General features: G+C 44.7%; 1 protein-coding gene across 1 annotated transcript; it reads right to left on the bottom strand.

Annotated features, from left to right (window-relative positions):
- Positions 1 to 269: 269 nt before the first annotated feature.
- Positions 270 to 3,434, bottom strand: LOC147855456 (putative indole-3-pyruvate monooxygenase YUCCA9). Its single transcript, XM_087330750.1, has 4 exons — positions 2,595 to 3,434; positions 1,938 to 2,186; positions 1,288 to 1,410; positions 270 to 1,140 (listed from the first exon to the last, which is right to left on the bottom strand). Exons 1-4 carry the CDS (start codon positions 3,423 to 3,425, stop codon positions 943 to 945), a joined length of 1,401 nt encoding a protein of 466 aa, XP_087186876.1. The 5' UTR covers positions 3,426 to 3,434; the 3' UTR covers positions 270 to 942.
- Positions 3,435 to 14,044: the final 10,610 nt, after the last annotated feature.

Raw genomic sequence — 14,044 nt, 5'->3', positions numbered from 1 at the left:
ATTAACAGCCTTAATGGAAGATAAATCGTAACAGATAGAAATGAGCAAACGGAGAGAGAGAGAGAGAGAGAGAGAGAGAGAGATTAGCTGTGTGTCAAATATGCTAATTTAGTGCTGATTCCGGGTTACGCTCTAACCACGATATGTTCATTCAGTAGAATCTTGAAATGAATTAAGCGGGGATTACTACTACAAGATATTTTCAAAACAATTTATAAACGAAAATGAAAGGTGAAATTAATTACTAATAGATCATGGAACAGCGGGAATGAACTAAGAAAAGGAAGAGAAATTTAAATTCAACCAGAGATATCCATTGAATATAATTACGAATCGAATATAGGCGCTATCACTCTGATATGTATTAAAAACATTATGGCAAAACATCGTTATGTGTTGAATTTCACATCTTCATAAAAATGAGAGAGCTTATAGAATTCAATCGGAAATTTCACGAGTAATTCATGAGTGACCAGCCTTCTGCTGCATTACACAAAATGTCCAGCGAGGGGTCATATAGCATAACTCTTGTGAGATAAAACTTATCCTACAGCTAACGGATCAAGGTCCACTAAAAATGTACAGATCATGGCCACATATTAATGAGATATCTTTTATAATCCTACCTCAAACCGAACTCTAGGCAGCCACGGATCCTATGTAGAAAGGCGGGCTGAGAGGCTACACCGATAATTAGCTAAACTACTCCGCGTTTACCACAGACGATCAAAGCTAGGTTGAAATATAGTAGCTGATTGATCTGCAAAGGTCTGAGCGGGGACATATACTTATAATCTATGATCATATAAAGAGAAGATGGTACTCGCGCTAGATGAACTAGATCAGATAAAGATGATAATCAAAGGGAGATGATCAGAAATGCTAATCTAAATTAAAGAGAGATCGTGATCAGATAAACGCTGCTACTTGAAATCCGTATCATTATGTATTGATCCTGTTGTTTGATCGGACGTTGAAATAAGAGTGGTATAGATCTTGAGAGATGAGCATGGCGTCTGTTGTTGCTCCAAGAACGCCTTTTTTACACAGACCTGCAACATAGAGTCCATTCTCTCCCTTCCAATTGCGTGGACATGGCTGTCGTGGCATGCTATTGGATCCAAAGAACTTCCCCTTGTCCTGATAATTTTCATTAGACAAATATAAAATTAGATCAATTTTTCATTCACAATAAAACCACACTTTGAAATATTGTTTCATAGTACGATAACCTGATCAACTTGATATTTTTATTAACAGTGATGATCAAGAGTCGCAAGTTAGTACCTTTAACCAACCTAGAACATTGCTTTTGTAACCAGTAGCAAATATAATAGCATCGAAGCTCTCGGTAGTGCCTTTAACAAACGTCACTCCTGTCTCTGTCAGGCATTCGACAGCAGACTTGACCTTGAAATGAAGATAGATTAAACGACGTGTAAGAAATGGTGAGTTTTTTTTTGCAACCAATGCAGTTCAAGTAGAGGTAGAAATGGCTAGGTTTTGCAGATAAATCAAGCAATGCAGTGGAATTCAGGAATAATGAAATGCAGTTCCAGTGGAGGCAGAAGTAGTTAGATTTTGCACAAAAATTGAGCACCGCAATAGCATTTGTAAATTTACGGTAAAATTCAAGGCAGACATGATCAATTTTGTAGACATGTTGAAATTCGTAGTAACAATGGTGGAAGAAATGGTGAGAATTTGCACAACCGAACGCAGTGGAAATCATGAAATTCGTAAACCGGAACTAGAAGTGGTGAGATTTTGGAGCTGAAGATGGCAACTAATGCAAATATAGAAAGTACGAGATATAGTACAAATCAAGGTCAATAGAAAAAGGTCATACATAATGCATAGCAGGTAAAGCTGCAATTCAACTCAAGGAAAAGGCATATTTGAACATTCAATGCAAATAAATGAATTATCTTATCTACCTTGATGTCGCCAGAGCGAATTTTGTCCAGAGTTCCAACGTCTAGAACAGGAGTTTTCCCCATTTTTGCCTTCAACTCAAGAGGTCCAATTTTAGGCCTTTGGATGCCATAAGCAGCTGTGTCTCCTAGCACCACCCTACTGTATGACACGAGAAAATAATCCACCATCCAGACGGGGAAAGACTTCATTAACCTCATTCCAACAGAGAATGTCGACTTTCCGAACACTTCCCGTGGAAGAATGTGAAACTGCGATCATATATATAAAGGCACATGTCAAAGTGTTCAGAGATATGATACATAAAATTAGATGAGGAATCGTGTTCACATTTTGCAACACAAAATTGCGAAATATTTTTATTTTTTTTACATTTTGCCTCAAATCGTTCCGTTTCTAATAAAGCTGAAACGAAGTTATGAAAATATATGCATAGTATATACGAAAGGAGTACTACATACATATTTCTAATCGTGTCATAGACATACGATGAGGAAAAGCTGATCCGCAACAAGGGAGCATGCAGAATATATTAAGCTTTTTAACATCTTAATCTATACATGACAGGTGAAGTTATTTTCTACAGTAGAGCTTGCAGAATTCTGTATGATACAATTAGCGAGTGGTTTAAGGCTGTTTATGAGGTTACAGAAACTTACAGGGCTTCGAACAACAATTGACGTATCAGCACCATTGTTGGCGAGATCGAGAGCTATCTCCATTCCTGAGTTTCCCGAACCAATGACAAGAACCTTCTTACCCTTGTAAGAAGAACCATTCTTATACTGACTGGAATGCACACAAGAGCCTTTGAAATCCTTTAGACCAGGAATGTCAGGCAAAACAGCTTCTGCATTCTCACCGGTGGCAACAACAAGCCATCTTCCCACATGCTTAACGTGGTGTCGACGAGGTCCTTCGGCAAATGGACCAACTACCGTCGTATAGACTTGCCATGTCTGTGAAGATTCATCATAACTAGCAGATTGCACGGTCTCGTTAAAGCGAGGTTTGAGCTGGAATTTTGCAGCATATTCGTCTAAGTAATGGACGAACTGTTCTCTGGTAACGAAAGGCGGGAGAGAATCAGGTAGGGGCATGAGAGGGAGTTTGCAATACTCCTTGGCTATGTGTAATTTGAGGCGATCATATGTTCTTTCTTTCCACAACGAAGCGATGCAATCAGCTCGCTCGATGATGATGAAAGGAATGCCAAGACTCTTGAAGCACGCAGCAGTGGCCATGCCAGAAGGTCCAGCACCAACGATGATAACACTGTGTGAGGGAGGAGAAGAAGAATCGATTGTATTGAGCTTAATACCTGGTACAGCTTCTTCTTCTTCTTCTTCTTCTTCTTCTTCTTGTGTTCCCGCCGAAGAAGGAAAGCGAGAGAATATATCGGTCGCATCATACTCTGCGGGGTGCTCATCAGGCCCCACCCGTGCAGAGAAGTTGGTATGCATGGCGAGAAAGGAGAGAGGAAGCTTCATGGCGATGGGGGGAGGGGAGGGTAAGAGACAAGGAAAGCTTCTTCTTTTTTGTACTTTGTGGAAGAACAAAGGAAGAAAGCTAAAGGTTTATAGGGCCGGTGAGGGGGGGGGGGAGAATGTGATGATGATAAACACGTTGAATATGAAGGGCCGTGAAGCTTCAGTAGTGTAAAAGGAGGCTAATCGGGGGGGAGGGGGGGGAGGCATAAACGCTCAACCTGCCGTCACGTGCCGCTAGTGAAGAAATAAATCGCTTCTGGACAAAAAAACCGCCTGTTTCAAGGCCGCCAGATTTGGCCCACTTTCCTCCTCCATCGAAGGCGGCCGGAATGCTAAAAGCCCCCTCCCTCGCTTCTGTCCCTCCACATTCGCCGCTAAATTTAGCGGCGAAGAGAAAACCAGAAATGACCCACAAATCGAGAGACATTTACTCACACTCGCGCGTGCTCGAAAAAAGAGAAAGAGAAAATCCCCCCCCCCCCCAAAAAAAACCCCTCTCTCTATTCGAAGAAGACATTTCCTTCCTTGCCCAGGTCGTAAAAAGTTAGAGACATAAGATTCACAACAAAGGAAAGCCCCCTCCCTCCCTCTAGCCCCTCAGCCATAATCGCCGACGCTTTAACATATCTTCATGTCCTTCGCATTTGTCAATCATCATCATTGCAATCATTGTTACAAGGCTAAAAATATAAATGAGGACCCCTTGAATCGGACTCGTAGTTACAATTTGCTCAGTGGCAACATACTCAAAACTCCAAAACCTTTTTTCCATCATTGGATCGCTAATGTGTAAAGGTAACAAGCACATGGCTAGATAGTCCGAAATTCCTATGCCACTATGGATTGACAAAAAATGTCCTTCCATCTTATTATTTAGAAAGGCAAACGCTTTTGAGAGGGTGTAAATGAATAATAAGTGATGTAATTTGTAGTAAGGTAATTCAATGTTTATACGTCGTCGATGAAAATTTTAGATTTTGGGACTCAGGAATTTTTTGTCGTTCTCATGTGTGCAAGTGTCTCACAATTAATTCAATGGTATTTTAGTGTAGATTACTCATTTTTTAAGGTAATTTCATAAGTTGGTGAGTATGATTGCTTGGTACAAGTTGGTGATTGCTTGGCAACCGTAAATAATGGCTTGTTAATATGAGGGCTACTATACCCATATGTAATTACTTTTGTAGCCCCCTATATACGAGAGAAACTATGGCACATATCCACCCCTCAACCATCCAATATACATCATGCCATCATGCATGGGGCTACACGTACAACCATATACAAGGACACCCTATACATGTTAGGACCCTATGGACCATACACAAGCCCATATACTTCCCCATATACATGTTAGAGTGGTAACATAGGCCTATTCCATGTGTATGATATAATATGAATAGATTCAAACCATCCATGTCCTTAGAATAATGCAACATTGTAGATTTTGTTCAAACCTCTTTCAAGTGTGTGTTCTTCTACAAGGAAATCATGCATTTTAGGTTATATTGTGTCATGCAACAAGAAAGCTTTAAAAACATTTAACCAAGTATTCAATGTAAATCTCCTAAATAATATGTTTTTCATGATGTAGGCTTAAATCCCATCGATGCCATTGCTTCTCGATCAATCTGACGTAGTAGGAACAAAGTAGGAATAAAGACACACAATTTCCTTTCTCAAGGCAACCCAACTTTTTTTATGGCTACATTGTTACCCTTTCACATGCATATGTTGTGATAGTCAAATGTTTTAGAATTTGTAGTTCTTTCTCGGCATAATCTAGGAGCTTTTTATCTATTTTATAACCCTCACATTACTATGAGAATTGTTTCATACAATAGGTGTGTGTGTGGAGTATACGCCCTAATATAACCAAGGATATGAATATGACAAGATAACCAAATAACAATTTTTTCATGAAGTTCATTAACATTGGGCTTTGTATTGTTGACTACTACTTTAACACAAGCTTAAAGATATCTTATCAATAATGTTTTAGAAAAAATGGTGGGGGCATTTTAAGTAACTGCATCATCTTTTAAACTAACTAAAACTTGCATAATAATAGTCTTATTGGGCTAATCATAGTTAATAACTAGAAAACAAAAACCTTTGTCAAACAAGGTGGGTCTCATTCTAAAGGCTAAATGTCATGAAGTTCATTAACATTTGACTATCTATCATCAACATCCAGTTTAACGCAAGCTTAAAGGCATTTCATTTGGAAAACTGGTGGGGACGTTTCAAGTAGCATCTTATTCTAAATTATCCAAAACTTGTGTGGTAGTAATGTCTTATTGTGTTAATTATAATGAATAATTACAAAACAGGACCTTTGTTAAGCAAGGTGGGCCTTATTGTAAAAGTTAAATGTTAGCACATTCACATTAACATTGGGGTATGTATCATAGGTTCCTACTTGAACACTATCATAAATGCATTTTATCAACAATTTGTTAGAAAACATGGTGGGGTTCTTTCAATTAGCACCCTCCTCTAAACTAACTAAAACTTCCATCATAGTACTGTCTTATTGTGCTAATGATAATTGATGATTAGAAAACAAAATTCTTTGTCAACCACGGTGGGTCTCTAAAGATCAAATGTCATGCTCATGCATTAACCTTGGGAAAAACCAAGTGTACGTGGGTTACAAACATTTTAATCCAATTCATGGACTTTGATAAATGAAACTATAAGTCATGTTTTTGCACAAGTTTACTTTAAATATCCAAATCTTGTAATGTTTATAGGGTAAACAAATTGAATGACTTAGAAGATTCTATTTAGTTTCCAACATAAGCTTATCTTTGAAGTTTATTCCCCAAATACCCTTCCAATTAAATGTGTAATCTGATGTATTCAAATTGTCATTCCCATTTTCTTAATAGTTTGTACTATTTTAGGATTATATAGTCCATTTATCTAGTTTTTTGTTGGAGCATTGACCTCAAAAATGTGGGGAAACAAGAAAAGCTTATGGGCATTTGATAATTAGAGGAAAGCATTATGTACCCTTTCTTGAATACCAGTGAAGCACGGTAGAGTGTAGCAACAAATTTCAACACCATTTACAAAGTCCTATCTTCGGCCTTAGGATTATAGTATATCATTGTACATGAAAAATTGTAAGCTTTTGGCCACACAAGCTTAAGTTATAGCATTTACATGTTTTTTCTTAATACTACTGAGGAAAATCTTTGAAGGAAAAAAATAAAAAATAAAAAAATAAAAAAATTAGAGGAAAGCATTTGGCATATTTCAAAGTTTTTTATTATGTACAGTACTTATGAAGATAATCGAAGCATCTCGGTCCGACTGGGGCACCAATCTCCAAGCCACACTGTGGGCCTTCCACACCTCCTATAAAATTGTGACTTGTCACACGCCTTTTAAATAAGTCTACAGGCAAGAGGCGGTACTCCGAGTTGAGTCCATCGTCCCTAGCCTCAAGATAGCCGTACAAGAGCGATGGGAAGGGAATCCTCTCCCATCACTAATAGTAGGCAACGGTTCAGTTTGAACAGAACTGAAACGTGAAACTGCGGTTGAACGACTTAATGGTTTAAATGGTTTGGTTCAGTTCAGGTTCAAGTTTTTAACTGTTCTGTTTCGGTTCGGTTCAATTTGGGGGGTGAACAATTCTATTCTATTCGGTTTCAATGGTTAGGAACCACGGTTTAAGCCTAATCTTTTCATTTTTAAGCCTAATTCTCACATTTTAGGAAACGTTTTTAATTTTTTGAAAAATAAACATTTAAAATAATAATAATAAATTTTGAATTTGAATTTTGACCTAAGTGAAAACTGAAACCAAACCACAAAATCACAATTTTAACGGTTTGGCTTTTTTAATGGTTAGGTTTAAACAATTTTGGTTTAATGGTTTCGTGGCTTGGTTCAAGTTTCAAATTTTTTGAACGGTTTGGTTTTGACACTCTCAAACCAAACCGTTGCTGATTGTTACTTGGAACGGTTGACAAAAACTCAACTACTTGCATTCCAACCACTCATGATAGAAAAAGGCAATAGAAAAGTGTGGCACGACAATAAAGTAAAGGATAAAGATCTCGCCGAAGGGGATATGACCCTCAAATTCATCTCCCAATGATAGAAAAAGAAGCTCAAATTACGAGGAGAAAGCCCCTATGTAGTCTCAGAGATTACCAAGACAAGTGCATGTTGAATACGCACACTCGAAGGAATCGACATCTTGGGATTCATCTCAACGGGAGCAAGCTAAAACGCTATTATGGACCCCTCACCCTAGAAGCATTACTCATTGCCCAACAACGAGAAGTGGAGGCCAAACTTAAAGCATCCAAAGGTTGCATGGCCTGGCTCGAAACCAATGTCCACAATGCACAAGCTAAGTTAAAATGACAAAGTGATACCCACTTTGTAGCTATTGTTGGGTCAATGGATCCTAACGCCTTGACAACCTACTTACCATGCTTCGCCAATGGTGTTCCTCTAACGGTGATAATCAACACTAGAGCCTCACTAACTGTTTTGTCCTTCGAAACGTGGGCGTAGCTAGGATTCCTAGACCTCGAAGCATGCAACGACAACTTCCTTGGCTTCAAGGGGTCCACATCGTGCTGCGTCAGAGCTTTCATGTGTATGGTCAAGACACAATACAACACCCAAATAATGCGAGTTTGCGTCCTCCCATCAAAGGTGTGGTATACATCTTGCCTTTGCGTCTTAGATTGGTGTCATACAAGTGAATGTCTAATATCGCCAAGCAAAAACACCATAACTTTCCAAACCGCTAAAGGTTTGAGGGCGGAAAAACTCGTCAACACCACCCCCACAGCTAGACTATCCATCCAAACCCTAACCACCCCTCAAACAACTCCGAATAAAAAGTTTGCCAATTAACCCGACAATCGTCACCGTATAGTTCCTTAGAATCTAGCAACCGATACCAACAACCGGACGAGGCCATCACATGCGTAGGTAAACCTTCATGCAGCTTTTGTCGAAGGACCCCGAAAAGGACAACTTGCTATATGGCCAGTGCGAAAGAAGCTCACCAAAGCCCAAGGATGGTAGATAGGAACTAACCAATTCTGGATCCCTAAACAAAACCGAATACCCACACCAAAACCTCGTACCAGCGAGAACCACCTCTCCACAATACACACCATTTAGGAAATATCGAACTCAACATCAAGAAATATGCATCAAAACCACACAAGCCAAACACCTTGCCTAGGTAAAGCCTGTTCACACTAGCATGACCAGGCACTAGAATAACTCCTACATCCGAAGACCATTTCCCCCCACCCTTCTAACCCCTTGCTCAAAGACTCTACGAGTCTGGGCCCTCGATGTTGGGAATGGAGGGCACCAATGCGGAAACATCAACAACACAATGAGATGAAGATTACTGAGTGCACAAGATGAAAGCAAGATCAAAGAACAGAATGAGAGAGAGAGAGAGAGAGAGAAGGCACACAATGTAACAGTTTATTCAGACTAGTTACAATACAATGGAGACAACGACTCTCTCACAATAGCAACAACTTTTGAGTTAGGTTACAAAGCCCTTTATATGGCTAGGGCAACTCCCTTTGACATATTTACAAAGATGTCCTAAACCTAGACTGTTCGAAGGGACAATGTGAATACGGCCATTAGAGATCCGTATTCGACACTCCCCCATAATGGGCGTATACACCAAAAAATCTATAAAAAGAATAAATAAGAATTAACACCGGGTCATTTGAAACAGGTAATATGTCACAATTTAAGAACAGTCCGTTCAAAAAAGGCACAAAGTAGGTCATTTCACAAAAAGGACCATCGCATGCATAAACGGTTTTGGAAATTGAATCAAAATATATTGATTTATACCATGTCCAAAAATTTAGGGCTTTCAAAAAATGCCCCTAATAATCGACATGTGAAATTTAAAAGAGAACATAAAAAAATTACAAAATGACTAACATATATATTTATACATATTTGTGAATCGCCATATTGATTTAACATACAATATTTACATTTCATATATGAGATCCATCAATTCCCAAAGATACGCCTTCCCCTTCAGACCCACCCGATGAACTAAAAGAGCTTTGTGAGGTCTCATCCTCATAATCACTAGCAACCAATGCACTGTCTTCATCCAATTGCAATCCAACATCACCGTGATTATGAGACATACTCCTTGTTCACCTCTGTGTTGCGTCAACAAGCACATCTGGGATCTTCTCTTTTATTATCTTGATTGTAGTCTGTCTTAGATGGCCTGTTTTGGTCAAGGATAAGTCTGACACGAGTATGTCGACATTATCAAGTGCTAGAGTAGACGTTGTCGAGGTATTCCTCGCGGATGCGTGGAGTGAGGCGGGACCTCGGGGGTCCTGTACCGAAGAGTAAGAGAGAGAGAGAGACCCACTACGTGCGAGCGTAGATTCACAGGGACACGGCCCTTCGACGCAAAGACGCGAATGGGACAGCGACTCAGAAAACCACGAAAGTATGTATGTATTGACAAGACAAACAACATGAACACGAGGACAACAAAACACGAAGTCGGTTACAACCGAACAGGCCGGCGGACAGATGCCGATACCTGTTCGTAAACGCACAGAAAAACAGGAACAGGTTGGAGGTGCTGCCGGAAGCACTCGGGCATTCCTCAGAGCAGCGCGAGCCTCCCGAAACCTGCACAGAAGGAAGCTATGGAGTCTGCGAACCAGAGAGAGAGAGAGAGAAGCCTTCGCGCCCAATCCGACAGCACTTCGTCCTCGACTCTCCGCGATCCCCTTACTCTCCTCGTCTCCCTCCTTTTATAGGCAAGGAAGGAGCCGTTTCCCCTTTACTCCCTACCTACCGAATCTTCCTAGGATCTCCTATGTACAACTTAAGGCGCACGTGCATGAAGGGTCGGTTTCCACGCTCCGGTACACCGATTCCGCTTGTGGACGGTTTTCATCATGACATCCGCCCCCACCTAACCGCGCATCCACCGGCATGTGCCAAATTGTGTTTGGACGGAGAAAACCGGCCCAGCCTTCATTCCCCCGCCCGTCGGTTCTTCCTCGGTTTCGGATCGCTCGTCGTCGCGGTCCAAGTCAACCTGATCCGGCTTGTCGTCATGACGCTTCTTGAACGTCTTGATCCGCTTCCCAGCTACCGGTATCGCCATTCTCGTACCGTCGAGTTCCGCCAGATGGTACGTCCCGTTGTCGTTGGCGCTTTGTACCACGTAAGGCCCGAACCACCTTCTTGCGAACTTCCGTGTCGCTCGGTGCTGGTTGTCGAGGCTGCTGTCGTAGACTAGCACCCAGTCGCCTTCCTCGATTTTCTTCGGTCGGAGCCGGTGCGTCCGGTCGAACGGGCTTTGTTCCTCGTCCTGGCCACCCGAAGCCTTTCCGCAGCCTGCTCCACGTCCTCCGGTCTCCGCTCGAGTTGTCGTATGCGCGCCATCAACAGTTCCTCCCGGCTCATCTCGTCTCTCCAGTCCACGGTTGCCCATGAGGAGACCGTACGTTCGATCGGCATGATCGGCTTCTGCCCAAACATGAGCTCTGCCGGCATGAATCCAGTTACCGAACTGTGCGTAGTCCGGTCAGCCCACAACGCGTAAGGCAGTAGTCGCGGCCAGTTCCCGACTTGACCTCCGCATGCCCGAACCAACGCCTTGACGATCGGTCCGTGTCCGCGCTCTACCTTCCCATTTGCCTCTGGATTGTACGCAGTGGTAAGCGAGAGCTTGACCCCTAACCGGTCGAACAGCTCCTCGGCCTCCTCGGCGTCCAACTCCCCGCGATCAGCCACGATCTTCCCGACGCACCCGTACCTGCATATTACGTCCTCGAGCAGGAACCGACATACGACCGTAGTCGTTTTGTTCTGAAGGGCCCTGCCTTCCACCTGGTTCGTTAGATCTTCCCGAGCCAGGACCAGATACCGCATCTGTCCTACTCCTACCGACATCGTTACCAGGTCTACCATCCATTTGAAGTGGATGGTCGGAGGGTACGTAGGGTGAAGTTCGTCTCGGTGTCGGACTAAGGAGTGCATCTGACAGCTCTCGCAAGTTGTCACGAATCGATGCACGTCCCGGTACAGTCTCGGCCACCAGTACTTCCCCTTTATCTTCTCGAACGTGGCCCAGGTTCCACGGTGTCCGGCCCAAGGGCTGTCGTGGTAGGCCGTCAGCAGCTCCTCCTGTTCTTCCTTCATTGCCACCACCCGGAGCGGAGCGCCGTCCCTCTTCTTCGGGTGCTTCCATAAGTATCCGTCCCGGAGAAAGAATCGGTAAGCTTTCTTCCGGATCCGGTTGGCCTCGTCCTTCGTCCATGATGCATCCGACGTCATTGTCCTCAAGAATCCACCGATCTGGAGCCACTCGCCGTCGTACTTGCTCTCGTCGAAGTTGTTAAGTGCTGGAGTGCTCGTCCCATCGGTCGTCACGTACGCCGCCTCGAAGAAGTCCACGCCGACTTCTTCGTCCTCCAAAACCATGCCGCCCTCGTCATCAAACCTCGCCCTTGAAAGCATGTCGGCCATGGCGTTGTCCTTTCCGGAAATGTGTTGTATCTCTGGGTCCAGGGACTTGATGTACGCTATCCACCTGAGCATCGCCAGGTCCGGTGTCGCGCATCCGGAAACCATGCCAAGAATCGGCAGGCAATCCGTCTCGATAATCACTTCTGTCCCGATCAGGTAGTCTTTGTCCGCCTTTACTGCCGAAACGATACCCCAGAGTTCTCGTTTAACCTGGGCGTACCCTCGCTGTCGCTCACTGAGGACCTTCGCGCCGAATCGGATCGGGAACCGAATGCCATCCTCGTCTTCTTGGTTGACGACCCATCCGATCCCGGTCGGACTCGTATCCACCGTTATGTATACCGGGGTACCCTTCTCGTAGACAGCCTTCCGGAGCGCCGGAGCTGCCGTAAGAGCTTCCTTCAGCTTCCGGACCGACCCCGTGTGCTCGTCTCGCCACTCGAATCTTTGCCCCTTCTTCAGCAACCCGTATAGCGGCTCCGCAACGTGGGCGTAATGCGGGATCCATATGTGGTAGAATGCGCATGCCCCCAGGAACCTCCGAACTTCCGTAACCGAGCTACAGTCGGTCTTCATCGCGGAGATGGCTTCTACCTTTGCCGGAGACGGCTTCCGGCCATATGGCCCACATAGGTGCCCGACTACCAGGATTTCCGATTGCCCGAAGGCCGATTTCTCTCCGGAGAAGGTGAGCCTCGCGTCCTCTAGCCTTTGTAGCACCTTCTCGCAGTCGTCGATGTGTGTTGCTACGAATCGCCGGCATCCGTCCGGCCCGAGTGTCTCGTCCTTCTCTTCCACCGGGCACCCCTTTATGGGGATGTCGTCTAGAAACGGCATGGTGATGTCCGGTATGCAATCCCTCAGTACTTTGTTCATTGCATTCACCATGTGGGCCACCGAGTTGGTCCCTCCTTGTGGCAGGGTACACATTCGGACTAGGCCGAGGGGAGTTCGCATTGTCGTAATGTCTCTGCTCTCCACGGCTAGCTGGAACTGGTCGTACCCCGAGTACAGATCACCGACCGAGTAAATCGACCTTCCGGCGAAGGCCTCCGCGAACTCGTCTATAGTCGGTCCGATTCCTGCGTTCCGGATGGTCACTCTGTTGACCGGCTGCAGGTCTTGAATGAAGCGCAACGTTTCGTTTTTCTTCGGTACGGTAAACCATCGGTTCGAGTATGGGGCACTCGACGGTTCGAGAATGCCCATATCTACTTTCTGCCTCAGTAGCTCCATCAACTTCGGGATGTGAGCTCTCGGTACCGGGATCGGCTTGAGATTCCACGGCACATGCGGTACCGTGAATATCACCATCGGCTCCACGATCGTCGGGTCTACGCACCCGATTTCTTCCGGTGAGAATGCGAAGGCTTTCCCGTGCCTTCTGAGCATCCTCCGAAACCGGTCTTCCTCCGCCGGCAGTAGGAACCCGCCCCCACCGATCTTGAGCTCCTGGAGCGTCCCGTCGGTGAAGGTGTGTCCTATGCGGGCCGGATCTCGTAAACTGGGGGCCGACGCAACCCCTCTGATCCGGGACTCGCTGCCCTCCGGTAAGGGTGCCGCGACTGGCCTTACCTTCCGGTCCACAGTCTTATACTTTGTGCTAACTCGGGCCGTCCGATCCGACCCGAGCCCCCGACTGAAGTCCGCGATGACTTCGTACATCTCTTCGGAACATACCGGTATCGTCCGGTCTTCGTTAAGGTCTTCTCTGGCAACCTTCCTCAGCATCCCTAAGGTGTCGTCGAAGGAGACCGCCTCCACGGCTCCGCTGATTTCCTCGTCCGGGCCGAGAACTCCGCACGCTCGAAGTCGCTCTTCCGCCCTTGTCTTTTCTCGGCCAACGATGCCGACCATCATACACCCTCCATTGTTGGAGAAGCAAATTTTTCTACCTATCGTATAGTCGTGGGGTCTTTCCTGAGTGTCCGGACTGTCTCGGCCCCACGCCTTGGCAGCCCTCTCTAAAAATCCTCCCGGTTCTCGCCACCGAGGGATTCGCGGTTCCTCTCGTGGTTCGGCCGCACCGTCAAAAATTGCACCGAATGGCGCCCATCCTGGCTTTTGACCCTCGCGTAGGCCGAACC

Source organism: Azolla caroliniana, unplaced genomic scaffold, assembly GCF_043228905.1.
Source record: "Azolla caroliniana isolate FFs.n. ecotype wild unplaced genomic scaffold, voAzoCaro1.0.p SCAF_14, whole genome shotgun sequence".
NCBI classification, from domain to species: Eukaryota; Viridiplantae; Streptophyta; class Polypodiopsida; order Salviniales; family Salviniaceae; genus Azolla; species Azolla caroliniana.
This window is presented reverse-complemented; position numbering and strand designations above follow the sequence as displayed.